At 37.9% G+C, this 27,961-nt stretch overlaps 1 protein-coding gene across 2 annotated transcripts in view; it reads right to left on the bottom strand.

The window, feature by feature from the left end:
* Window positions 1–17,284: 17,284 nt before the first annotated feature.
* FAM133A (family with sequence similarity 133 member A) overlaps window positions 17,285–27,961 on the bottom strand; it is a 76,240-nt gene continuing 65,563 nt past the window's right edge. For both annotated transcript variants that reach the window (XM_077889915.1, XM_077889917.1), the window contains one exon: window positions 17,285–20,239. In XM_077889915.1, coding sequence (XP_077746041.1) covers window positions 19,387–20,139 — 753 coding nt within the window. In that variant the 5' untranslated portion in view covers window positions 20,140–20,239 and the 3' untranslated portion in view covers window positions 17,285–19,386. The remainder of the gene's footprint in view (window positions 20,240–27,961) is intronic.

Consider the following 27,961-nt stretch of genomic DNA (forward strand, 5'->3'; position numbering starts at 1 on the left):
TCTTTCCTCCTTTATCGAATATTAGTTCACCATAAAGTTGAGGGTCCACTTCTGGGTTCTCTATTCTGTTCCACTGATCTATGTGTCTGTTTTTGTGCCAGTACCACACTGTCTTGATGACCACAGCTTTGTAGTACAACCTGAAATCTGGCATTGTGATGCCCCCAGATATGGTTTTCTTTTTTAAAATTCCCCTGGCTATTCGGGGTCTTTTCTGATTCCACACAAATCTTAAAATAATTTGTTCTAACTCTCTGAAGAAAGTCCATGGTATTTTGATACGGATTGCATTAAACGTGTATATTGCCCTGGGTAACATTGACATTTTCACAATATTAATTCTGCCAATCCAGGAGCATGGAATATTTTTCCATCTCTTTGTGTCTTCCTCAATTTCTTTCAAAAGTGTTCTATAGTTTTGAGGGTATAGATCCTTTACCTCTTTGGTTAGGTTTATTCCTAGGTATCTTATGCTTTTGGGTGCAATTATAAATGGGATTGACTCCTTAACTTCTCTTTCTTCAGTCTCATTGTTAGTGTATAGAAATGCCACTGATTTCTGGGCTTTGATTTTGTATCCTGCCAGGCTACCGAATTGCTGTATGAGTTCTAGCAATCTTGGGGTGGAGACTTTTGGGTTTTCTATGTAGAGTATCATGTCATCGGCGAAGAGGGAGAGTTTGACTTCTTCTTGGCCAATTTGAATGCCTTTAATATCTTTTTGTTGTCTGACTGCTGAGGCTAGGACTTCCAGTACTATGTTGAATAGCAGTGGTGAGAGTGGACATCCCTGTCTTGTTCCTGATCTTAGGGGAAAGGCTCCCAGTGCTTCCCCATTGAGAATGATATTTGCTGTGGGCTTTTCATAGATGGCTTTTAAGATGTCGAGGAATGTTCCCTCTATCCCTACACTCTGAAGAGTTTTGATCAGAAATGGATGCTGTATTTTGTCAAATGCTTTCTCTGCATCTAATGAGAGGATCATATGGTTCTTGGTTTTTCTCTTGCTGATATGATGAATCACATTGATTGTTTTACGGGTGTTGAACCAGCCTTGTGTCCCAGGGATAAATCCTACTTGGTCATGGTGAATAATTTTCTTAATGTACCGTTGGATCCTATTGGCCAGTATCTTGTTGAGAATTTTTGTATCCATGTTCATCAGGGATATTGGTCTGTAATTCTCCTTTTTGGTGGGGTCTTTGTCTGGTTTTGGAATTAAGGTGATGCTGTCCTCATAGAACGAATTTGGAAGTACTCATCTCTTTCTATCTTTCCAAACAGCTTTAGGAGAATAGGTGGTTTCTTCTTTAAACGTTTGATAAAATTCCCCTGGGAAGCCATCTGGCCCTGGACTCTTGTGTCTTGGGAGGTTTTTGATGACTGCTTCAATTTCCTCCCTGGTTATTGGCCTGTTCAGGTTTTCTATTTCTTCCTGTTCCAGTTTTGGTAGTTTGTGGCTTTCCAGGAATGCGTCCATTTCTCCTAGATTGCCTAATTTATTGGCGTATAGCTGTTCATAATATGTTTTTAAAATCGTTTGTATTTCCTTGGTGTTGGTAGTGATCTCTCCTTTCTCATTCATGATTTTATTAATTTGAGTCTTCTCTCTCTTCTTTTGAATAAGGCTGGCTAATGGTTTATCTATCTTATTAATTCTTTCAAAGAACCAACTCCTGGTTCTGTTGATCGGTTCCACAGTTCTTCTGGTCTCGATTTCGTTGAGTTCTGCTCGAATCTTTATTAACTCCCTTCTTCTCTTGGGTGTAGGATCTATTTGCTGTTTTTTCTCTAGCTCCTTTATGTGTAAGGTTAGCTTTTGTGTTTGAGTTCTTTCCAGTTTTTGGATGGATGCTTGTATTGTGATGTATTTCCCCCTTAGGACTGCTTTTGCTGCATCCCAAAGATGTTGAAGGGTTGTATCTTCATTCTCATTAGTTTCCATGAATCTTTTTAATTCTTCCTTAATTTCCTGGTTGACCCTTTTATCTTTTAGCAGGATGGTCCTTAACCTCCACGTGTTTGAGGTCCTTCCAAACTTCTTGTTGTGATTTAGTTCTAATTTCAAGGCATTATGGTCTGAGAATATGCAGGGGACAATCCCTATCTTTTGGTATCAGTTCAGACCCGATTTGTGACCCAATATGTGGTCTATTCTGGAGAAAGTTCCATGTGCGCTTGAGAAGAATGTGTATTCAGTTGAGTTTGGATGTAAAGTTCTGTAGATATCTGTGAAATCCATCTGGTCCAGTGTATCATTTAAAGCTCTCGTTTCTTTGGAGATGTTGTGCTTAGAAGACCTATTGAGTATAGAAAGAGCTAGATTGAAGTCACCAAGTATAAGTGTATTATTATCTAAGTATTTCTTCACTTTGGTTAATAATTGATTTATATATTTGGCAGCTCCCACATTCGGGGCATATCTATTGAGGATTGTTAAGTCCTCTTGTTGAATAGATCCTTTAAGTATGAGATAGTGTCCCTCTTCATCTCTCACTACAGTCTTTGGGGTAAATTTTAGTTTATCTGATATAAGGATGGCTACCACTGCTTTCTTTTGAGGACCATTCGAATGGTAAATGGTTCTCCAACCTTTTATTTTCAGGCTGTAGGTGTCCTTCTGTCTAAAATGAGTCTCTTGTAGACAGCAAATAGATGGGTCCTGCTTTTTTATCCAGTCTGAAACCCTGCGCCTTTTGATGGGGTCATTAAGCCCGTTCACATTCAGAGTTACTATTGAGAGATATGAGTTTAGTGTCATCATGATATCTATTCAGTCCTTGTTTTTGTGGAATGTTCCACTGAACTTCTTCTTAAAGGGGAATTTTAAGAGTCCCCCTTAAAATTTCTTGCAGAGCTGGTTTGGAGGTCACATATTCTTTTAGTTGCTGCCTGTCTTGGAAGCTCTTTATCTCTCCTTCCATTTTGAATGAGAGCCTTGCTGGATAAAGTATTCTTGGTTGCATGTTCTTCTCATTTAGGACCCTGAATATATCCTGCCAGCCCTTTCTGGCCTGCCAGGTCTCTGTGGAGAGGTCTGCTGTTACTCTAATACTCCTCCCCATAAAAGTCAGGGATTTCTTGTCTCTTGCTGCTTTAAGGATCTTCTCTTTATCTTTGGAATTTGCAAGCTTAACTATTAAATGTCGAGGTGTTGAACGGTTTTTATTGATTTTAGGGGGGGATCTCTCTATTTCCTGGATCTGAATGCCTCTTTCCCTTCCCAGATTAGGAAAGTTTTCAGCTAGAATTTGTTCAAATACATATTCTGGACATTGTCCCTTTCAGCGCCCTCAGGAACCCCAATTAAACGTAGGTTTTTCTTCCTCAGGCTGTCGTTTATTTCCCTTAATCTATCTTCATGGTCTTTTAATTGTTTGTCTCTTTTTTCCTCAGTTTCCCTCTTTGCTATCAACTTGTCTTCTATGTCACTCACTCGTTCTTCCACCTTTTTAACCCTCATCGTTAGGACTTCTAGTTTGGATTGCATCTCATTCAATTGATTTTTAATTTCTGCCTGATTAGCTCTAAATTCTGTACTCATGAAGTCTCTTGAGTCCTTTATGCTTTTTTCTAGAGCCACCAGGAGCTGTATAATAGTGCTTCTGAATTGGCTTTCTGACATTGAATTGTAATCCAGATTTTGTAACTCTGTGGGAGAGAGGACTGTTTCTGATTCTTTCTTTTGAGGTGAGGTTTTCCTTCTAGTCATTTTGCTCCCTGCAGAGTGGCCAAAAGCAAGTTGTATTGGGAAAAGGAGAAAAAGAGAGGAGGGAAAGAAGGAAAGAAAAGAGAAAGAAAAAAAAAGAAGAAAAAAAACGAAGAAAAAAAAGAAGAAAAAGAGAAAGGAAAGGAAAGGAGAAAGAAAGGGAGTTGGGGAAGGAAACAAATCAAAAAGCAAAACAAAACAAAACAAAACAAAACAAAACAAAACAAAAAAAAAAAAGAACCACGCGGGAGTATCTTCTGATTCTGTGTACTTTAAGTCCCTTGGCTTCTCCTGGAAGTTGTCAGTGAGTCTAGCTGGTCTTCTGGGGGAGGGGCCTACAGTGCTTATTTTCAGGTGTTAGCAGTTGGGGGAGCTGCTGTGCCCCTGCGTGGTGCAGGGCTCAGTGGGGGTTGTTTACCCCGTGAGGCCGCAGGAGGAACAACCCCAGTGGCGGGGCAGCTCTGGAAACCTGGATTCAGCTCCGGCAGGAACTCCGGAGCTCTCCTTCTGCGGGGCCTGGAGGCTCCGGGGCGGGGCCGCTGATCTGCTCAGCTGGGGCAGGAGCGTCCTCGCTGTCCTGGGCCCTCCCGGCCTCTGCCTGTCCCGGGGGAGGCCGGATCCTGGGCTGTGTCCCCGCGCCCTGTGCTCCGGAGCCTGCGCTGTTGGATTCGCGCTCCCGGGCCGCGCAGCCCCCTCCGCGGAGCCGCCGCCCGAGCCCCTCCGAGCTGCTCCGGGTCCCGCCGTGCGCGCTGCAGCCCTTAGGGAGCTCGGTGCACTCTCCCGGGGCGCAGGTGTCTGTTAGTGTCCCAGGGAACCCGAGGACATCCCCGCCCTCCTGGGTCCTGCTCCACCTCCCCGCGAGCCCCTTTCCGCCCGGGAAGGTCGGTGCAGCTCCTGCGTCTCCGGGACGGGGCTCTCCTGTCCTGGGGACACTCGCCCCGGCCTCAGCCCGGCTCTTCGCGGGGCCCCTCCCCCTCGGATGCCTTTTGTTTCTTTATTTCTTTTTTCCCGTCTTCCTACCTTGATAGAAGCGCAAACTCTTCTCACTGGAGCATTCCAGGTGTTCTCTCTTTAATTCTCAGGCCGAATTAATAGATTTTCAGGATAATTTAAAGGTTTTCTAGGTAATTTGGTCGAGACAGGTGATTTGGAGACCCTACTCTTCTGCCATCTTGCCCCTCCTCTACAAATATAGTAGATTAAAGCAGTACAAATTTATTAGCTCATAGTTCTATAGGCCAAAGGTCTGGGAAATCTCAATTATCTTCTCAGGGTCTTATGGGACTGATATCCAGGTGTCTTCTGGGTTGAGTTCTTATCTGGAGGTTCTGGGAAACCTGCTTCATTCAGATTGGTGGTCATATTCATTTCTTTGTGATTTTAAGACTGAGGTACCATTCTCTTTGTGGTTGTTTGTTAAGATCTTATTTTAGTTCTTGAATGCATCTTGTATTCCTTCTCCATAGTCCCCACCATCTTGAAGCTGACAACGGCCAAGGCCTTCTTGTGATTTGAATCTCTCATTTGCTTTACTCTTACTTTCCTGATATCAGTTGGAGAAAGTTTTTGGCTTTTAAGAATTCCTGTGATTACAATAGGCCTACCCAGATAATCTCAACTTTATAAAAAGTAAGGCCTTTATTAAGAGAACATATTGTTCTCTATGTTTTGAAGAGAATAGGAACTATTAAAATTCATGGGATATGAGTTGGTTCTCATACAGGGATGATGCTGAGGGATAGAGACTATTAAAAGGATAAAGTGTGGTTGTCAGGGAGAGGGAATGAAAGGTAGGGGAAGCATTTTGGAAGGTGTATAGGTGAGAACACATAAAAACTTTCCACTTTCTACTTCCTTATTTTGCCTTGAACTGGTCCAAAGGACAACATAAACCTGCCTCAAAACTACAGAGTATCTGATATAGGTGCTCTCTTCTTGAGACATGCAATTCAATTGCTGTGGAAAGAGTGGTACTAATTTTTCATATAGTATCTTACACTTCCTGATAACTACTGATAGGAAAAGGTGAAATAAATGTTTATTCTTCCAGCCTTATATAACAGTAGAGATATGTGCAGTGAAAATAATAATAGCAAATAAAAATTTGCTTATTAGGACACAGTCCCATTAGGCAAAAATTCATGTGACCTATAGAGGGCAGCAAAGATCACAAAGCAGTTTTGCTATAGAGAGCTTAGGGTAACAATGAGTACAGCAAAAAAAAAAAAAAAGTTTAAACATTAATTTATTTATTTTAGAGAGAGAGAGAGTGCATGAGCATGGGGATGGGCAGAGGGAAAGCAAGAGGAAGATAAAAAGAATCTCAAGCAGACTCTGTGCTGAACCTGGAGTTACATCTCATAATCCATGAAATCACAAACTAAACAGAAACCAAGCATATGACACTCAACTGACTGAGCCACCCAGGTGCCCCCAAAACTTCTTACCTATAAGTTCAAACTATTAGGGATATTTTCAGACATCAGGGAATCAACACTGGGCTGGTTGGCTTAGTAAACTTTAATCAAGGATGGGGAAGCCATCTTTAAAACAGAATTAGGATCCCCAAAATAGAGGCTTCAACTAGAAATCAAATAGCAAATTTATATGTATCTTCCAAAACGGACTGGGCATAATGCATTGGTTTCCTCAGCTCTATAAATTAATAGGAAGTAATGAAATTGCCTTTGAATTATAAAAGTTAATTTAAACAGTCAAGGAAAAAAGATTTTTTGTTTTGTCTTTTTTATTTTTATTTTTTAGTGGAAAGGGGTTATATTGTCCAAGATTAAATTGGACTGAGTCTGTGACTCTAGTATCCTCAATCTTCTCATTTACTAAATTCCTTCAGAGTTGTTAGAATCTATTGATGTACCTTCATTTGTTAAAGACATTGAAAGGACCCATCCACTATGCCACAAACAAAATCATTTAATCATAGTCCATATGTATGGTTTAAATTTATGCTTTTTCACTTTCTGTTTTTGGTTTTTGTTTTCCTCCAAATAACATCATTCGAGTGAATGTTAAGTTGTTTGTTTTTAGCAGCATTCTATTCTATTTTCTGTGGAGTTTCATTGCCTGTGGATATGAATAAATAATGTGTATAATAACTATCACAATGAAAATATCTTTCTGTGAATAAAGCAGAAATATAAATTTGAACTCTGGCCTTCAGATTTTTTTAAAAGATTTTATTTATTAATTCATTGAGAGACAGACAGAGAGAAAGAGAGAGAGAGGCAGAGACACAGGCAGAGGGAGAAGCAGGCTCCATGCAGGGAGCCTAACGTGGGACTCGATCCCGGGACCCTAGGATCACACCCTGGGCTGAAAGCGGCGCTACACCACTGAACCACCCGGGCTGCCCTGGCCTTCAGATTTTTAAACTTTTCTCTGATACCTTGCCAGATGAATTTTTGCTCTTAAAATAAGAAGGAAGGGGTTTAAGTTATCATAAAATGTTTTGCTATTTATACCATATTGAAGTGCATTTTATGATTTTTGGGAGTAGCAGTAAACCACATTTCACTGATCTTGTTTTATCAGTCACAATGCATTTTTAAATATGAGTCACCAATTCATTATGCTACATATAGTTGGTTCTACAGATGATAAATATCACATAGGAGAGAATAGGTTCTCTAACTATAAAACTGTTTTCACCTTGTTTCAGGAGAATTAAAGAATAAATAACTAATGGAAAAGAAGAACTAAAGGTGTGTATGTTTGTCTTCTGCATGAGAGTAAAGGCATCCAGCATCAGCTATAATATTGAAGTACCAAGCAATTTACTTATTACCTATTTTTCCATGGGCTCAAAATAAATTCCCTAAAATGTGCTCCCATTTCTGTATGCTTTATTTCTTTTTACTTTCTATATGACTAAGACTTCTTTGCTATAACTGCACAATGATTAAATAGTATATGAGCATATTTTATGGACAAGAAATGTGCCATATGACCCCTGGAGGAGGTCCAAATATCATTTAATCACTGTCAAGTAGAGCTTCAAAATATTATCTAAGCAATTATCCTGTTATCATGATGATCTTCTCCTATAATTTCTCAGACACATGATTGTCACCTTGATTTAAAATTTCCACCAGCAGGATGCCTGGGTAGGTCAGTGGTTGAGCATCTGGGCTCAGGGAATGATCCTGGAGTTCCGGGATCGTGTCCCATATCAGGCTCCCTGTGTGGAGCCTGCTTCTCCCTCTGCCTATGTCTCTTCCTCTCTGTGTGTCTCTCATGAATAAATAAAAATTAAAAAGTCTTTAAAATTATCTCCATCAAATCCTAGTCTTCTAAATTCCACACACAAAATCTTAATTGTGACAATTGAAATGCAACACCATTTGTCCATTTTACACACACTGGGCTTGATCCTTTATTCTGTCTTAATTAAGGGGAAGATGCCCTTAAATTTAGGCAGCTGAGCTTTCAGGACAGACAAGCTGTAGTTAATTGCATTTAACAACTGACAATAATGTTCAGGCTTGGCATATGTAAATTGTGTACAAATGTGCTTATTGAAAGTGTAGAGCTTGTTCATCCTTTTTCCCTAATCATATGAGGGCACCAAGCTGTCGGAACACACTTATATAACAACTTGTATTTATGTTATTAAGGATAAGATATTTATTTCCTTAAGGGAAGATTCCAGATGGAGATACCCTTTTTGATATACTACTTATATCACTAGCTCATGTTAAAATAAGTACTCATTTGGAACAGAGATGCAGTTTCTAACCCCATTAGAGTATGGGAAGACCCTCAAACTCTATCTTATAGGATGTAAGGAAGGTAAATATTACTAACATCAGAAGATTTGCCTTGCCAGTACACTAATTCCAATGTGCAAGAAAACAAAAATAATAATGTTAAATCACATAAGGGAATTATTTTTTTCACATAAGGGAATTAGCTGAAGTAAGGCATAGAGTTTTGTTTTACTGCCATCACATCAAATTTTCATAGATGGTTTTCAGAGAAACAGTGAAAATGAAGCCTGCCCATTTTAACATCTGTACATAAAAGGCATTAAAGTATTACATTTAGACAAACTAGGACTACAAATTAAGTTTGGGTAAAAAGCAACAAAATAGTTATGCATATACTGAGACTAATTTTTAGCCAATATAAACTAAGGTAAACAGAATGCAGTAGTAATTGGAAGTATGACAAGACTTCCATTAAACATAAGAAAAAAGGTAGAATATATATTTCTCATGGGCTATGCCATGTTTACTGATGGAGAATTTGCATGATAGATACTCATACTTCACAAATCTTAGATCTTACTTAATGTGTCATCTACTTTCCCCAGTGGTAACTGTCAGGAATCATCTCCAGGAAGTTACAAAGAACGTTGGATCCAGACTAGGACAGAGATAGTGTTTGACCTTAAACAAGTTAGTCATATCAAGTGTGGAATTAGAATGTTGCTATAAAGCAAACACGGCAGTTCAAGTGCAGGAGACTAGACTAGAATAAAAAGCTAAAGAAATTTATGAAACTTACAAAGCCTTGCCTCAATTACAGTAAGGAGTTAGTTTGCTTAGGTGAGTTTTTTTTTTTTTCAAGCAAAGATTAGGAACAAATTATTTGAAAACAGTGACAGGCATGATTGACACTTTAGCAGCAGCAAACTGTAATGAAAAGATTGGGAATTTGAGGACAAGCTATGCAGCTATGTGGAGTACATACCTAACCAGTTACTTAAATGTCAGTTTCCTTTTGGCCTAGTGCAATTAGTAGTTGCAGATCATGAGAATAAGTAAAAATATGAAAAAAAGAGAATAAAATGAGTCCTGTTATTTAGAAGTAAACTTTTTAGGAGAAAGAAAGGCATGATACACCAGGTAAAGTTTAATTTAAAATAAAATTTAAAAAAGAAAAAAACATCGAATATTATATACAATTTTATATTTACATAGATTTTATTTTTTACAAATTTACTTTTATTGGTGTTCAATTTGCCAACATATAGAATAACACCCAGTGCTCATCCCATCAAGTGTCCCCCTCAGTGACCCAGTATGTGGTCTATTCTGGAGAAAGTTCCATGTGCGCTTGAGAAGAATGTGTATTCAGTTGCGTTTGGACGTAAAGTTCTGTAATATCTGTGAAATCCATCTGGTCCAGTGTATCGCTTAAAGCTCTTGTTTCTTTGGAGATGTTGTGTTTAGAAGACCTATCGAGTGTAGAAAGCGCTAGATTGAAGTCACCAACTATAAGTGTATTATTATCTAAGTATGTCTTAACTTTGGTTATTAATTGATATATTTCGCAGCTCCCACATTCGGGGCATATATATTGAGGATTGTTAAGTCCTCTTGTTGGATACATCCTTTAAGTATGATAGAGTGTCCCTCTTCATCTCTCACTACAGTCTTCGGGGTAAATTTTAGTTTATCTGATATAAGGATGGCTACCCCTGCTTTCTTTTGAGAACCATTTGAATGGTACATGGCTCTCCAACCTTTTATTTTAAGGCTGTAGGTGTCCTTCTGTCTCAAATGAGTCTCTTGTAGACAGCAAATAGATGGGTCCTGCTTTTTTATCCAGTCTGACACCCTGTGCCTTTTGATGGGGTCATTAAGCCCGTTCACGTTCAGAGTTACTTTTGAAAGATACGAGTTTAGTGTCATCATGATATCTATTCAGTCCCTGTTTTGTGGATTGTTCCATTGGACTTCTTAAAGGGGAATTTTGAGAGTCCCCCTTAAAATTTCTTGCAGAGCTGGTTTGGAGGTCACATATTCTTTCAGTTCCTACCTGTCTTGGAAGCTCTTTATCTCTCCTTCCATTTTGAATGAGAGCCTTGCTGGATAAAGTATTCTTGGTTGCATGTTCTTCTCATTTAGGACCCTGAATATATCCTGCCAGCCCTTTCTGGCCTGCCAGGTCTCTGTGGAGAGGTCTGCTGTTACCCTAATACTCCTCCCCATAAAAGTCAGGGATTTCTTGTCTCTTGCTGCTTTACGGATCTTCTCTTTATCTTTGGAATTTGCAAGCTTAAGTATTAAATGTCGAGGTGTTGAATGGTTTTTATTTAATTGTTTGTCTCTTTTTTCCTTGGTTTCCTTCTTTGCCATTAACTTGCCTTCTATGTCACTCACTCGTTCTTCCACCTCGTTAACCCTCGTCATTAGGGCTTCTAGTTTGGATTGCATCTCATTCAATTGATTTTTAATTTCTGCCTGATTAGATCTAAATTCTGTAGTCATGAAGTCTCTTGAGTCCTTTATGTTTTTTTCTAGAGCCACCAGTAGTTTATAATAGTGCTTCTGAATTGGCTTTCTGACATTGAATTTTAATCCAAATTTTGTAACTCTGTGGGAGAGAGGACTGTTCCTGATTCTTTCTTTTGAGGTGAGGTTTTCCTTCTAGTCATTTTGCTCAGTGCAGAGTGGCCAAAAACACGTTGTATTAGGAAAAGGAGAAAAAGAAAGAAGAGGAAGAAGGAAAGAAAAAAAAAACAGAAGAAAAAAAGAGAAAAAAAGAAAAAAGAAGAGAAAAAAAGAGAAAATAAAAGAAAAAGAAAAAGAAAAAAAGGGGGGGGAAGCAAACGGAAATCAAAAAGCAAAAAAAAAAAAAAAGGGTGGGGGAGTATCCTCTGATTCTGTATACTGTAAATCCCTTGACTTCCCTTGGAACTTTCCAGTGCTGCTTGGTCAATAATTTGTTTTTCCCCTGTCCCTCTAGCTGGGCTTCTGGGGGAGGGGCCTGCTGTGCTGATTTTCAGGTGTTAGCACTTGGGGTTGCTGCTCAGCGAAAGATATTTAAGCTGTTTATCCTGTGAGGCCACTGTGAGGCTCAGTGGGGGTTGTTTACCCTGTGAGGCCCGAGGAGGAACAACCACAGTGGTGGCGGCCAGCTCTGGATCCCTGGATTCAGCTCCCGCAGTAACTATGGAGCTCTCAGTCTGCAGGGGCCTGGATGGTCTGGGGGCGGGGCCGCTGATCTGCTCAGCTTGGGGAGGAGCGTCCTTGCTGTCCTGTGCCCTCCTGGCCTCTGCCTGTCCCAGGGGGAGGTCGGATCCTGGGCTGTGTCCCCGGTGCCCTGTGCTACCGCACCTGCGCTGTTGGATTCGCGCTCCCTTAGCGGCTCAGCCCCCTCTCCGCGGAGCCGCCGCCTGAGCCCCTCCGAACTGCTCCAGGTCCAGCCGTGTGCGTGCTGCAGCCCTTTAGGGAGCTCAGACGCGGGGTGTGGCGCACTCTCCCCGGGGCGCAGGTGTCTGTTAGTGTCCCAGGGAACCTGAGGGCATCCCCGCCCTCCTGGGGTCCTGCTCTAACTCCCTGGGAGCGCCTTTCCACCCAGGAAGATTGGTGCAGCTCCTGCTTCTCCGGGACAGAGCTCTCCTGTCCTGGGGGCTCTCACTGCGGCCTTAGCCCGACTCCTCGTGGGGCTCCTCCCCCTCGGATGCCTTTTGTTTCTTTATTTCTTTTTTCCCCGTCTTCCTACCTTGATAGAAGCGTGAACTCTTCTCACTGTAGCATTCCAGCTGTTCTCTCTTTAAATCTCAGGCTAAATTCGTAGATTTTCAGGATGATTTGAAGGTTATCTAGGTAATTTGGTGGGGACAGGTGACTTGGGACCCTACTCTTCTGCCATCTTGCCCCTCCTTCAAGACCATTTATAAACATTGGGAATTTTTCTACCTGTCTTCCTGTTGTTTAAGAAAAGGTTTTTAGACATGAGATTTCACTAATTTAAAAAATGAGTTTCTTAGAAGTGAGAATTAAGTGACTGCATTAGTTTTCTATCACTGCTTAACAAATTACTACAAATCTAGTGGCTTAAAAACAGCATGTATTTATTCTTTCACAGTTTTAATTATCCAGGAATCTTGATATGGCCCTAACTGAGTCAGGAATACTCTGATCTTAGTCAAAGGTTCAGAGATCTCAAGATCTCTCACTGTAGATGTTGCCCAGGCTGTGTTCATTCCTGGAGGAATAAAAGCTGTGATGTGATTTATAATAAGAAATATCGGTGCACCTGGGTGGCTCAGGTGGTTAAGTGTCTGCCTTCAGCTCAGGCCATGATTCCGGGGTCATGGGATCAAGTCCTGCATCAGGGAATATATGCTAAATATATATATGTGTGTATATATATATATATATATATATATATATATATATATATATATACCATATAATACATATATATATATAAAACATGTAAAATGTTTACAGCTTTAAAGAATGCATTAAAAATAATAATGCTCTTCATTTGGGTTTGTCTCTTGTTTTCTGTCGATTAGAGTTAAGTTTTGCAACCTGGGATGGAATGCTACATAATGATGGAGACACACAATGTATATCTGTACCTTGTGGTGATGTAAATTTTATAATTTATACATGCTGTTGCTAATTTCTCAATGGCATACTTACTGTTTTTCTCTTGTAGGTATGAAGTAATTTGTGGGAAGACCATGAGAAATCATTCATTTTAAGACCATGAAAATATACTCCTGCCTGATCAAACTGGACATTCTAGAATTAGTGTCTGTTGATAATTTTTGCCTCTATTAATTTTAATTCTGATGGCTTCAGATGATGATTTTTATAACTGCAGGAATCTCTACAACTTTATCAGAGATTATCCTACTCTTCAACTGTTTTTATGTATTTATTTATGTATTTATTAATAGTATAATGGATATTTATATCTTCAATGTTTTGTAAACCAACAATGAATTCATTTTGGACATATTTTTGGGATGCCTGTGTGGTTGTGTTTTCTCTGCAGCTAAGCTGTAATCTTCCCAACAGTGGGAGCTGTACCGTGCTTCTGTTTTATTCCTATTAAATTTCTTTCTTCCTTCTCTCTCTCTCTCTCTCTCTCTCTCTCTCTCCCCCCTCTCTCTCCTAATCCAGAGCTCTGTTTATCACTTACTAAAGACTGAATAAATGACCAAAGGTCTTGAGGATGCTGACAATGACATTTGTAGCTTCAAGCCATAGATATCATGTGGTTGCCCTCTGTGGATCACTGTAGTCACTACCAAATAAAATATTGGAAGTTTAATATGGATCTTTGTGATAATTGTTTAAGATACTGTTAATAAAGTATACTTCAAAGGCTATCTTCATTAGGCACCCAAACTATAGTATGTAATTAATCATGCACATTTCACTAAAATCTCAAGCACTAATTTTGTTTATATTGTATATAAAAAGTCACATAGCTAAGTTTGGTTTCAATTTCTTTTACTACTCTATTGAGTCTGATGCTCCTTCTATTGCAATATCGTTTCTTTAATACAAAACACGTTCTGATTCTCATTTCCCATTTGAATTTCCTTGGCTTGTTTCTCCCATGATAGTCTAAGGCAACAGAAACAGATAATTATTTTCTTATAACTTCAAAAATCTATACAGGATATTGACTTTGGATATAGTGCATTATTAGTGGATTAAAAGTAAATTACCCTTTGCAGTTAATTTCGAAGAATATGAGTTTTTTATATCATACAAATTACTTGCAGGCTCTTAAGATTTCAGAATTTCTTTAGGAAAATTTGTGTTTGTATAACATATATATATATATAAACATATATCTTTCTATCCTCTGCCATATATCATTTCATGTAGGATACACACAAATATGTTGTTTTTCCTCTATATACTTCATTCATTATTTCCAAGGTGACTCAGTGGCAGGAATTTCAACTTCAACAAATTCCTTTTTTTCTTCAAGGACTTCCTCCCTTCTATCTTAGCACATTTTGTAGGCGAAGGTATTCTCTAAAGACATTAGATGTTGGTAGTTGATGTCTTAAGAGACTTCTGAGTCCCCGTTCAGGGATTTTAATGTACTGTCTCAAGCTTCTAAAACTAGCCTCTCCTGACATTTCTGTGTGTTCTGTATTTCACTGAAGAAACTTCATCTTAATCCAGTTTTTGCTGCAATCTTCAGGTTTGGACTAAAGCTTTTTATACACACATACACACATAGATGCCCATGCCCACAGGCACAAATGAAGGATTATTTTAAAGGAAATCATTGGCGAAAAAATTAATAATCCTAGTTTTGAGTCCATCTTAATATTAATACAGACTGGTGTGGCATTAGGGTCATTTCTTTATAAATAGATGAGGATATCTGTTAGGAGTAACAAGCTGGTATAGTTGGTGATAGCATTGTACTAGACATTTTTTAACAGCATTATTTAAAGTATATCCCCAAATTAAAGATAATTCAACAAAGAGGCTAACATATTAGAATTAGAAATGTTTCCTGAATGACATATTAGGGAAATTTATTTGCTTTCTATCTCCAGCTTTTCACAAATTTACTCCTCCATTTTTTATTTATATTCTGGGAATTTTAGAAAATGATATTTGAGAAAGCTTAAAGATAAAGCTCTTATCACAGGACAAAACAATTATTTTAGACCTTTTAAGGCTAATTTTGATATAATATCCGTTTTTTTGGTAGCAACACATTTTTCTATAGTATATTTTTATCAGTTGAATAATCAGAATCAAACATTAAAAGTATTGTATCATCTTTTTCTTGGAACCTAATTTTTTTCATAAAAAACTGAATGAAAAATATATCATTTATCTACATTTCAAAGTAGAGTCTTTTGTTCTCTGATTTATTTTTACTGTTTTTATTACATTTCTAGGTATTTTGAGTTCAATCTATATGTTTCTGAATTTTATTCTTATCTTTACTTGAATTTTTTCAGAAGATTGTGAAAATGTTAGTCTTCTTTTGCACATATGTTATGCCAAGAGTGACACTGTAATATAGTAAAAGCATGCAGGCCCCAGATGATTACAGCTGCATTCACAGCCTGAGTGTGCCACTGAGTAGCTGCTTTTTTTTTTTTTTTTTTTGAGAGAGAGAGAGAGGGAGGGAGGGAGAGAGTGGAGGGAAGGGCAAAGTGGAGAGAGAACCTTAAGAGGGCTCCATACCCAGCGTGGAGCCCAAAGCAGGGCTAGATCTCACAACCCTAAAATTATGACCTAAGCCAAACTCGAGAGTCTGATGCTTAACCAACTGAGCCACCCAGGTGACCCTGATAGTGTGATTTTATAGAAAAATAACTATGGCTTCCTTATTTATATGATATAAGCAATTGCCAATTTCTTCAAATAGTCATTATGAGGGTTAAATTATTTATTTATTTATTTATTTATTTATTTATTTATTTATTTATTTATTTATTTATTTTATTGGAGTTCAATTTGCCAACGTATGGCATAACACCCAGTGCTCATCCCATCAAGTGCCCCCCTCAGTGCCCATCACCCAGTCACCCCCACCCCCCGCCCACTTCCCTTTCTACCACCCTTTGTTTATTTCCCAGAGTTAGGAGTCTCTCATGTTCTGTCTCCCTTTCTGTTATTTCCCACTCATTTTTTCTCCTTTCTCCTTTATTCCCTTTCACTATTTTTTATATTCCCCAAATGAGTGAGACCATATAATGTTTGTCCTTCTCCGATTGACTTTTTTCACTCAGCATAATACCCTCCAGTTCCATCCACGTCGAAGCAAATGGTGGGTATTTGTCGTTTCTAATGGCTGAGTAATATTCCATTGTATACATAAACCATATCTTCTTTATCCATTTATCTTTCGATGGACACTAAGGCTTCTTCCACAGCTTGGCTATTGTGGACATTGCTGCTATAGACATTGGGGTGCAGGTGTCCTGGCGTTTTACTGCATCTGTATCTTTGGGGTAAATCCCCAGCAGTGCAATTGCTGGGTCATAGGGCAAATCTATTTTTAACTCTTTGAGGAACCTCCATACGGTTTTCCAGAGTGGCTGCACCAGTTCACATTCCCACCAACAGTGCAAGAGGGTTTGAGGGTTAAATTAAATAACATGTGTAAACATTTAGTTCAGGTCTGGCAAATAGGCAGTACTTGAAATATGGTGGCAGATAATGCTATTTGAGTGCACATGTCCCTTTGAATTATTTTTGTATCCTTTGGGTAAATACCTAGTAGAGCAATTGCTGGATCATAGGGTAGTTCTATTTTTAACTTCCTTATGAATCATATAAAGCAAGTCACTAATAACTCAAGTGCTTTTCACATAAGGGATAAATTATTTTGTTTTCAATCTGGAGCCTACATGTTAAATGTTCACCTAAATCTATTTAATCTATTGTCCTCTACATAGTTCCATATCACTTTATCATATCATCTATACTTATATGTAAGAAAAAAAGAATTCCTCTTCCTTATCAAATCCCCAAGAATGCTTTTAAAATTTCCTTCCTGAACTCTTTACTGGAATATTATTTTGGCTATAATCAGAGGAATAATGAAATAGTTTTACTTTCCAGATAGTCAGCATTGCTGATAAACATAAAATGTTATCCTAGACCACCCACTTCCTCAGTCATTACATAAAAGCTAGTGCAAATAAAATGACACTTCCTTCTACTATGGCAAAAATGATCACCTCTGAAACAATCTGAAGAAATATATGATAGAAGACACATGAATTATTTTATGTAAATAACAAAACAGACATTCTATAATGTTATGATATTAGATTAGGTTAAGTGATGCTGTGGTAATAAAAAAAGACCCAAAATCTCAGTGGATTAACATATAACAGTTTATTTCTTACTCTCAAAACGTACACTGCAAGTCCATAAGCTCTCCAGGGCAGGTCCCTTATAAACAGTAACTTAGAGATACAGGCTGCATCCATCTTATAAGTACGTCATTTAGAATACATTGCTTTCAGGTCACCATGGTAGGTAAAGAGAGAGCTTCATGGTCATGCAGGATATTTTGCTGCTCCAGTATTGAAATGACACCTCATTTCTGTTTACAACTTCTCTAAAAAATCTCTCTGCTAGAAGTATTAAAATGGCATTGCCTAACTAGAAAGGGCTAGGAAGTGAATAGGAGCACACAGATATTTGGTAAACTGTTAATGTCATTGCTATATTGTACAAATAATATACGATTATTTTTATATTTTAATGAAAAACAATTTTGGAAAACTATATGGATATAAAATATCCCTTAAATACAATATTTTTATCAGCATATATAGTTTTTTTGTTTTGTTTTGTTTTTTTTAGAAAACAACTTTATGAAGTTTTAAGGTGATCTAACAAGACATTACATTTATAATGTTTCAAGAGCCTTACTGAGAGATTCTGATATTTCAAATGCAAAAATTTGGGGAGCCAATATTTATTAACTTGATGTTTTCTATCTTTGTAACGACTTTACCTGTAATTCAACAGAGCTGATATGAAATCAGCTATTAAAAATAGCTATCAATTCTCCCATCATGCCAAAATACTCTGTAAATATGACATTACTATAGCACATCCTCTGTAACAGGTGGGTTTTTTTTTTGAGACATCAATTGATAACTTGTATTACTCCAATATATATATATAAAATAAAAATAATTCTCAACTTATTTCAGCATTACTGGTAAACATGAACCAGCAACAAACACGAGGCACCAAAACTTAGTAAAATATGACACAGGAAGATCAAAGATGTCATTATCTCCTAAATTGAACTCCTATTTTAATTCAATACTAATGTTTAACACATGGAACTTTTAAACAGCATACTTACTAAGATTTTGGCAGTAGTTTTATGTAACAAGACACATAGCATACTAGAGGTCTGGCATTTAACTTGCTTACAGTGAACAAGCTTCAATATGAAGGCATTAATTTTTTTAAAAAACCTTCTTTTTACATGCTATTTTATCAAGTGTGCAATTAAAACTAGTAATGAAATATAGTTAGATTAAGAAATTACAAACTTGTATCCTAAGCACAAATCATATAAAAAGGATTACTGGTTGTATAGAATATCCTTGTATAATCAAAAATCAATAGTATAAAACATGCAAAATATTTCAGAATCTTTATTAATCAAAAAATACCAGGGTTTATTTAAAATGATTCCCCTCAAAGGGTATCAAAGTTAATTCAAATAATGTAACACTCTAATGCTAAACATTATTCAGTACTGTTGAAGTGGAGGTAAATTTCATAGAACTGGGGGCTTACTTACACTTCCTGTCTTCTTGTTCACTTGAAACAGCATACAACATCCCAGAATTTCACTCAATAAGAAAAGAATGGTTGCTGCACTGGCAAAAATAGGATGTGTAAAGATCAAAGGCACACTATTCAGCTAGCCAGAGTGATATCAAACTTTCCCCCCCACAAGCCCTTTCCCCATGTAAACTAAAATTTATTAAGAAGTAAAATAATCTTCAAGAGTAAGGATTCTGATATTAATACATGTTTCAAAAATGTCAACTATAGTCATCTAGATATTTCTGATTATATTTTAAAGATTTATCTGAATTATATACTTTTAAATTAGATATATTTTGGGGGTCAAAATTATCTAAAACATTTAAGTCAATTCCAAATGTTTTAACCACTAATATGAACAACAGGATTTTAGCTCTCAGAAGAATCAACAATTGGAAGGAAAAACACAAAAACAAACAAAATTATATATTTATGCTGCAGGCAACGATTATGGCCCTTTCTGGCACAGTGGCATATGACTGGCACTCAGTCCAGGTATAATTCTACTAGCACAGGGAAATACATGCATTTTGGTAAATATGACTTAACATTCACAGTTGAAGTTTTTCTTAAATCCTTGCTTTTTAAAATAGGAAAATCTTAACTTTTTTCTTGTTATCCTGACTTGTGACTTGAACCCGACTTCTTTTTCTTCTTCTTACTATGTTTCTTGTGCTGTTTCTTCTTCCTCTTCTTCTTCTTCTTTGCTTTTTCTGTTGCTTTTTCTCGCTCTTCATGTCTTCTCTTCTTTTTTGCTTGCACTTCCTCTTCATAATCTGATTCTGATGAGGATTCTGAAGACAAAGGTTTATCTTCAGGATAAGTCTTCTTTCTTTTTTTGCTGAGACTTCTAATATACTTTTCTTTCTCTGTTTCATCTTTTGACTTCTTTTTCTTTTTTACAGATTCCTTGCTCTCTGATCCAGATTCATATGTAGAACTTTCTGATGATTTGTATGAATGGTTCTTCTTTTTCTTTCTCTTTTTTCCTTGTTTCTTTTCCTCATTCTCAGAATCTGAACTGCTTGAAGAATCAGAGCTTGATGAAGACGATGAAGATCGACAAGATTTCTTCTTTTTCTTTTTCTTTTTTCCCCTTTTCTTAGAAGACCTCTCATTTCCACTCAATAATTTCTCTCTGCTTTTTTCTAATTCTTTTTTCCAATTCTCATTCATTTTTTCTTCAAATTCAGCTAATGCCTTGGAGCCTTTCTTTTTATTTTCTAATTGTTTCTTCACTTCTTCCCAGGTAGGCCTTGGCCGATTCAGATAATCTTGTATTGTTGGGCCTGTAGACTGAGTTGGGCCCCTCCATCTGGCCATTGCTATAGGATTCATATAGGCCACTCGATTATCCCGCTTCCCCATTGTGCCTACTGGTTCCAAGAGAAGACTCTCAATGCTAAGAAGAATAAAGATAAACCCTTCTTTGGTTCTTCACCTGCTGATATATCAAGCAGGCCCCATTCTGTTAGGGAAGCAGAAGGAAATGGTTATAAAACACCTTTAATATATATACAGCAAAACACATTGGTTTAATTGTTCACTATCATATAGTACAGTAGAAATTTTTAAAATTTTAGACCTTGGGAACAAAGAATATAGACATTTAAGACTTTTGCATACTTTAGATATTGTGGTATGAATATAACAATGGATTTTATATACCCCATATAAGGTTCTGACTTATCTAAATTTTAAATAAATACTTCCTTTTATATTATATGATATTTTTCTTTCCTTCATTTGGCCTTATACAGTATAAAAAGATAAATTTCTATAGCTAAATTCTATGTGAGGCAGATCTCCTCCAATTTAAAAAAGTCCGCTCTGACAGAAACCTAGGAATCATACCTGAAAAATTCTCTCCCTCAATCTCACATCTAATCCATTAGTATAACTGCTTTTTAAGACTTCACAATAGGTTCCATACACATTCACTTCTCTCCAAATATATTGTCATCAATTTAGTCCAGGTACTATCATCTCTCACTTGGATTATTAATCTCTAGTATTGATTAAATGTTATTATCTGCCAGGGACTGCTTAGTGTTTTGCAGTGGATTATCTTATTCAATCTCTAGACTAATCCTATGAGGTTGATTCTATTATTATTTCTATTTCACAGTTGAATAAACTGGTCTTAGAGAATTTGACTAATTTGCATAAAGTAGCAGTTAATAAATGTCCAAATTAGGATTTAAACCAAAGCAGCCGGACTCCAAGCCCTGAACACCTAACATAACACTCTATTATCTCTTTACATCAGCCTCTTAATTGATAACCTTCTTTTTAAAAATTTTTTTTATTAATAATAAATTTACTTTTTATTGGTGTTCAATTTGCCAACATACAGAATAACACCCAGTGCTCATCCCGTCAAGTGCCCCCTCTCAGTGCCCATCACCGACTCACCCCCACTCCCCGCCCTCCTCCCCTTCCACCACCCCTAGGTCGTTTCCCAGAGTTAGGAGTCTTTATGTTCTGTCTCCCTTTCTGATATTTCCTACCCATTTCTTCTCCCTTCCCTTCTATTCCCTTTCACTATTATTTATATTCCCCAAACGAATGAGAACATATAATGTTTCTCCTTCTCCGATTGACTTATTTCACTTAGCATAATACCCTCCAGTTCCATCCACATTGAAGCAAATGGCGGGTATTTGTCATTTCTAATGATAACCTTGTTTCTACCCTTACTCTCTTTCATTCCAGCCCCACACTACCATCAGTAGGTCTTAAAACACTACAGTGGCCTTATATTTTAATGAAAATCAAATTCAAACTCCTATAAAAGTCCTATAAGATCTGTCCTGCTTCTCTCTCTTACTTTAATCACTCCTTTTCTCAATTCTATGTTCTCATATATTTCCTTGGTTTATGGAATATGAGAAGCTCCAAGCTTAGTCATCATGTCTAGTGCTACCCCATACTTCAGGTCTCAATTTATTTATATATTTATTTTTATTTATATATTTATTATTAGAAAGGGGGGAAGGTCAGAGGAAGAGAGAGAGGGAGAATCTTAAGCAGGCTCCATGCCAGCAGAGTCCAACGTGGGGCTTGAGGTCCCAACACTGAGATCATGACTTAACTAAAATTAAGAGTTGGATACTTAACCAACTGAGCCACCCAGGTGCCCAGGTCTTAGCTTAATGGTCAATTCCTCTGAAAGGAAACTATTAGTTTAGACGACATAAAATTGCCAATTATATGGACAGACACAGTCATATACCAGCAACTTCATATGTATCCACCTTATATTAAAGTATGTTGCCTTTGAATCTACCCTTCATATATATTATTCTGTATCACAGAGCCTTGTGTCTTTTATTCACATCACTTAGAAAACTGGTGATTATTTTATTTGATTGTGTGTGTGTGTGTGTGTGTATCCATTACTAATGACAAGGCTGAGAAAAATAAAGGTCATGTTTAATCTGTCTTATTCACCATGGTGTTTCTAGTATCTAGCATGCCCTGCGGCTCATATTAAATAGTCAATAAGTATTGGTTCAGTAGTAACAAACAAATGAATGGATAGATGGGTGTATGGCTCTGAGAGAAAGGAGGATTCAGGGCAGCTTCCTAGAGATGGTGATGTCTGCACAGGATTTTATTTTATTTTTTTAAATTTTTTATTGGAGTTCAATTTGCCAGCAGATAGCATAATCTCATCCCGCCAAGTGCTCATCCTGTGAAGTGCTGCCCTCAGTGTCCATCACCCAGTCACCAAAACCCCCAACGCACCTGCTCTTCCACTACCCCTTGTTCATTTCAGAGTTAGCTGTCTCTCATGTTTTGTCACCCTCACTGATATTTTCACTCGTTTGCTCTCCTTTCCCTTTATTCCCTTTCACGAACTTTTATATTTCCCAAATGAATGAGACCATATAATGTTTGTCTTTCTCCGACTGACTTACTTCACTCAGCATAATACTCTCCAGTTCCATCCACATCGAAGCAAATGGTGGGTATTTGTTGTTCCTAAAGGCTGAGTAATATTCCATTGTGTGTGTGTGTGTGTGTGTGTGTGTATATATATATATATACACACACACACATCTTCTTTACCCATTCATCTTTCGATGGACACATGGACACCAAGGCTCCTTCCACAGTTTGGCTATTGTGGACATTTTTGCTATAAACATTGGGATGCAGGTGTCCTGGCGTTTCACTGCATCTGTAACTTGGGGTAGGTAAATCCTCAGAAGTGCAATTAGTGGGTCATAGGGCAGTTCTATTTTTAACTCTTTGAGGAACCTCCACAAAGTTTTCCAGCATGGCTGTAACCAACTCACATTCCCACCAACAGTGCAAGAGGGTTCCCCTTTCTCCACATCCTCTCCAACATTTGTGGTTTCCTGCCTTGTTAATTTTCCCCATTCTCACTGGTGTGAGGTGGTATATCTCATTGTGGTTTTGATTTGTATTTCCCTGATGGCAAGTGATACGGAGCATTTTCTCATGTGCTTCTGGGCCATGTCTATGTCTTCCTCTGTGCAATTTCTGTTCATGTCTTTTTCCCATTTCATGATTGGATTGTTTTTTTCTTTGCTGTTGAATTTAAGAAGTTCTTTATAGATCTTGGATACTAGCCCTTTATCTGATATGATATTTGCAAATATCTTTCCCATTCTGAAGGTTGTCTTTTAGTCTTGTTGACTGTTTCTTTTGCTGTGCAAAAGCTTCTTATCTTGATGAAGTCCCAATAGTTCATTTTTGCTTTTGTTTCTCTTGCCTTCATGGATATACCTTGCAAGAAGTTGCTGTGGCCAAGTTCAAAAAGGGTGTTGCCTGTGTTCTCCTCTAGTATTTTGATGGAATTTTGTCTCACATTTAGATCTTTCATACATTTTGAGTTGATCTTTGTGTATGATGTAAGAGAATGGTCTAATTTCATTCTTCTGCACACAGATGTCCAATTTTCCCGGCACCATTTATTGAAATGGTTTTGGGGGATCCCTGGGTGGCGCAGTGGTTTAGCGCCTGCCTTTGGCCCAGGGCGCGATCCTGGAGACCCGGGATCGAGTCCCATGTCGGGCTCCCGGTGCATGGGGCCTGCTTCTCCCTCTGTCTGTGTCTCTGCCTCTCTCTCTCTCTCTCTCTATCATAAATAAATAAAAATTAAAAAAAAAAGAAATGGTTTTGGTGACTGTCTTTTTTCCAGTGGATAGTCTTTCTTGCTTTGTTGAATATTAGTTGATCATAAAGTTGAGGGTCCATGTCTGGATTCTCTGTTCAGTTCCATTGATATATCTGTCTTTGTGCCAGTACAACACTGTCTTGATGACCACAGCTTTGTAGTACAACCTGAAATCTAGCATTGTAATGCTCCCAGCTATGGTTTTCTTTTTTAATATTCACCTGGCTATTTGGGGTCTTTTCTGATTACACACAAATCTTAAGATAATTTGTTCCAACGCTCTGAAGAAAGTCCATGTTATTTTGATAGGGATTGCATTAAACGTGTATATTGCCCTAGGTAGCATTGACATTTTCACAATATTAATTCTGCCAATCCATGAGCATGGAATATTTTCCATCTCTTTGTGTCTTCCTCAATTTCTTTCAGAAGTGTTCTGTAGTTTTCAGGGTATAGATCCTTTACCTCTTTGGTTAGGTTTATTCCTAGGTATCTTCTGCTTTTGGGTGCAATTGTAAGTGGGATTGACTCTTTCTCTTTCTTCAGTCTCATTGTTAGCATGTAGAAATGCCACTGATTTGTGGGCATTGATTTTGTATCCTGCCACACTGCCGAATTGCCATATGAGTTGTAGCAATCTTGGGGTGGAGTCTTTTGGATTTTCTATATACAGTATGATGTCATCTGCAAAGAGGGAGAGTTTGATTTCTTCTTATCCCATTTGAATGCCTTGTATTTCTTTTTGTTGCCTGATTGCCGAGGCTAGGACTTCCAGTACTATGTTGAATAGCAGTGGTGAGAGTGGACATCCATGTCTTGTTCCTGATCTTAGGGGAAAGGCTCCCAGTGTTTCCCCATTGAGAATGATATTTGCTGTGGGCTTTTCATAGATGGCTTTTAAGATGCTGATGAATGTTCCCTCTATCCCTGCACTCTGAAGAGTTTTGATCAGGAATGGATGCTGTATTTTGTCAAATCCTTTCTCTACATCTAATGATAGGATCATATGGTTCTTGTTTTTTCTCTTGTTGATATGATCTATCACATTTATGGCTTACAAGTGTTGAGCCAACCTTGCATCTCAGGGATAAATCTCACTTGGTCGTGGTGAATAATCTCCTTTATTTATTTATTTATTCATAGACACAGAGAGAGAGAGAGAGAGAGAGAGAGAGAGAGAGAGAGGCAGAGTGAGAGGGAGAAGCAGGCTCCATGCAGGGAGCCCAATGCCGGACTCGATCCCAGGTCTCCTGGATCACTCCCCAGGCTGCAGGTGTCGCCAAATCGTTGCGCCACCAGGGCTGCCCGAATAATCTTCTTAATGTACTGTTAGATCCTATGGGCTAGTATCTTATTGAGAATTTTTGCATCTGTGTTCATCAGGGATATTGGCCTATAATTCTTCTTTTTGGTGGAGTAGTTGTCTGGTTTTGGAATTAAGGTGATGCTGGCCTCTTATAACGAGTTTGGAAACACTCCATCTCTTTCTATCTTTCCGAACAGCTTTAGTAGAATAGGTATGGTTTCTTCTTTAAACGTTTGATAGAATTCCCCAGGGAAGCCTTCTGGCCCTAGACTTTTGTGTCTTGGGAGGTTTTGGATGACTGCTTCAATTTCCTCCCTGGTTTTTGGCCTGTTCAGGTTTTCTATTTCTTCTTGTTACAGTTTTGGTAGTTTGTGGTTTTCCAGAAATGCCCCCATTTCTTCCAGATTGCTTAATTTATTGGCATATAGCTGCTCATAATAAGTTGTTAAAATCACTTTTATCTCCTTGGTATTGGTAGCGATCTGTCCATTCTCATTCATGATTTTATTAATTTGAGTCTTCTCTCTCTTCTTTTTAATAAGGTTGGCTAATGGTTTATCTATCTTATTCATTGTTTCAAAGAACCAACTCCTGGTTTTGTTGATCTGTTCCACAGTTCTTCTGGTCTCGATTTCATGGAGTTCTGCTAGAATCTTTATTAATTATCTTCTTCTGCTGGGTGTAGGATCTCTTTGCTGTTTTTCTCCAGTTCCTTTTGGTGCAAGGTTAGCTTTTGTATTTGAGTTCTTTCCAGTTTTTGGATGGATGCTTGTATTGCGATGTATTTCCCCCTCAGGAATGCTTTTGCTGTATCTCAAAGATTTTGAACAGTTTTGTCTTCATTCTCACTGGCTTACATGAATCTTTCTAAGTCTTCTCTAATTTCCTGGTTGACCCTTTCATCTTTTATCAGGATCCTCTTTAACCTCCACATATTTGAAATCCTTCCAAACTTCTTCTTGTGATTTAGTTCTAGTTTCAAAGCATTATGGTCTGAAAATATGCAGGGGATGATCCCAATTTTTGGTATCAGTTAAGACCTGATTTGTGACCCAGTATGTGGTCTATTCTGGAGAAAGTTCCATGTGCTTTAGAATGTGTATTCAGTGTGTTTGGATGTAAAGTTCTGTAAATATCTGTGAAATCCATGTGGTTCAGTGTATCATTAAAGCTCTTGTTTCTTTGGAGATGTTGTGCTTAGAAGATGTGTCGATTATAGAAAACCCTGTGTTCAAGTCACCAAGTATAAGTGTATTATTATCTAAGTATATCTTAGCTTTGGTTATTAATTGATTGATATATTTGGCAGCTCCCACATTCGGGGCATAAATATTCATGATTATTAGGTCCTCTTATTGGATAGATCCCTGAAGTATGATATAGTGTCCCTCTTCATCTCTCACTACAGACTTTGGGATAAACTTTAATTTATCTAATATAAGGATAGCTACCCTGCTTTCTTTTGAGGACCATTGAATGGTAAATGGTTCTCCAACCTTTCATTTTCAGGCCCAACGTGTCCTTAGGTCTCAAATGAGTCTCTTGTAGACAGCAAATAGATGGTCTTGCTTTTTTAATCAGTCTGAAACCCTGCACCCTTTGATGGGGTAATTAAGCCCATTCACCTTCAGAGTTACTATTGAAAGATACGAAATTAGTGTCATCATGATACCTATTCAGTCCCTGTTTTTGTGGATTGTTTCCTTGGACTTCCCCTTTCTTTTACAGAGTCCCTCTTAATATTTCTTGCAGAGCTGGTTTGGTGGTCACAGATTCTTTCAGTTCCTGCCTATCTTGGAAGCTCTTTATCTCTATTATTCTGAATGAGAGCCTTGCTGGGAAAAGTATTCTTGGTTGCAGGTTCTTGTCATTTAGGACCCTGAATATATCCTGCTAACCCTTTCTGGCCTGCCAGGTCTCTGTGGAGAGGTCTCCTATTACCCTAATACTTCTCTCCATAAAAGATAGGGATCTCTTGTCTCTTGCTGCTTTAAGGATCTTCTCTTTATCTTTGGAATTTTACGTTTCACTCTTAAATGTTAAGGTGTTGAGCTTTTTTTATTGATTTTAGGAGGGGGGATCTCTCTATCTTCTGGATCTGAATGCCTGTTTCCCTTACCAACTTAGGGAAGTTCTCAGCCATGATTTGTTCAAATACACTTTCTGGTCCTTTGTTTTTCGGCACCCTCTGGAACTCCAATTAAATGTAGATTTTTTCCTTCTGAGGCTGTCATTTATTTCCCTTAATCTTTCCTCATGATCTTTTAATTGTTTTTCCCTTTTTTCTTAGGCTTCCTTCCTTGCCATCAACTTGTCTTCTATGTTACTCCCTTGGTCTTCTACCTCATTAACCCTGGTCATTAAGACCTTCAGTTTGGATTGCATCTCATTTAATTGATTTTGAATTTCGGCCTGATGAGGTCTAAATTCTGCAGTCATGAAGTCTCTTGAATCTTTTATGCTTTTTTCTAGAGCCACCAGTAGCTTTATAATTGTGCTTTTGAATTGGTTTTCTGACATTGAGTTGTAATCCAAATTTTGTACCTCTGTGGGAGAAAGTACTGTTTCTGATTCTTTCTTTTGTGGTGAGTTTTTCCTTCCAGTCTTTTGCTCAGTGCAGTGTGGCCAAAAACAAGTTGTACTGGAAAAAATGAGAAAAGGAGAGGAAAAAAGAGGGGGAACAAACAGAAAACAAAAAACAAGGGGGAGTATCCTCTGATTCTATATACTGTAAA

Source organism: Canis aureus, chromosome X (assembly GCF_053574225.1).
Source record: "Canis aureus isolate CA01 chromosome X, VMU_Caureus_v.1.0, whole genome shotgun sequence".
NCBI lineage: Eukaryota > Metazoa > Chordata > Mammalia > Carnivora > Canidae > Canis > Canis aureus.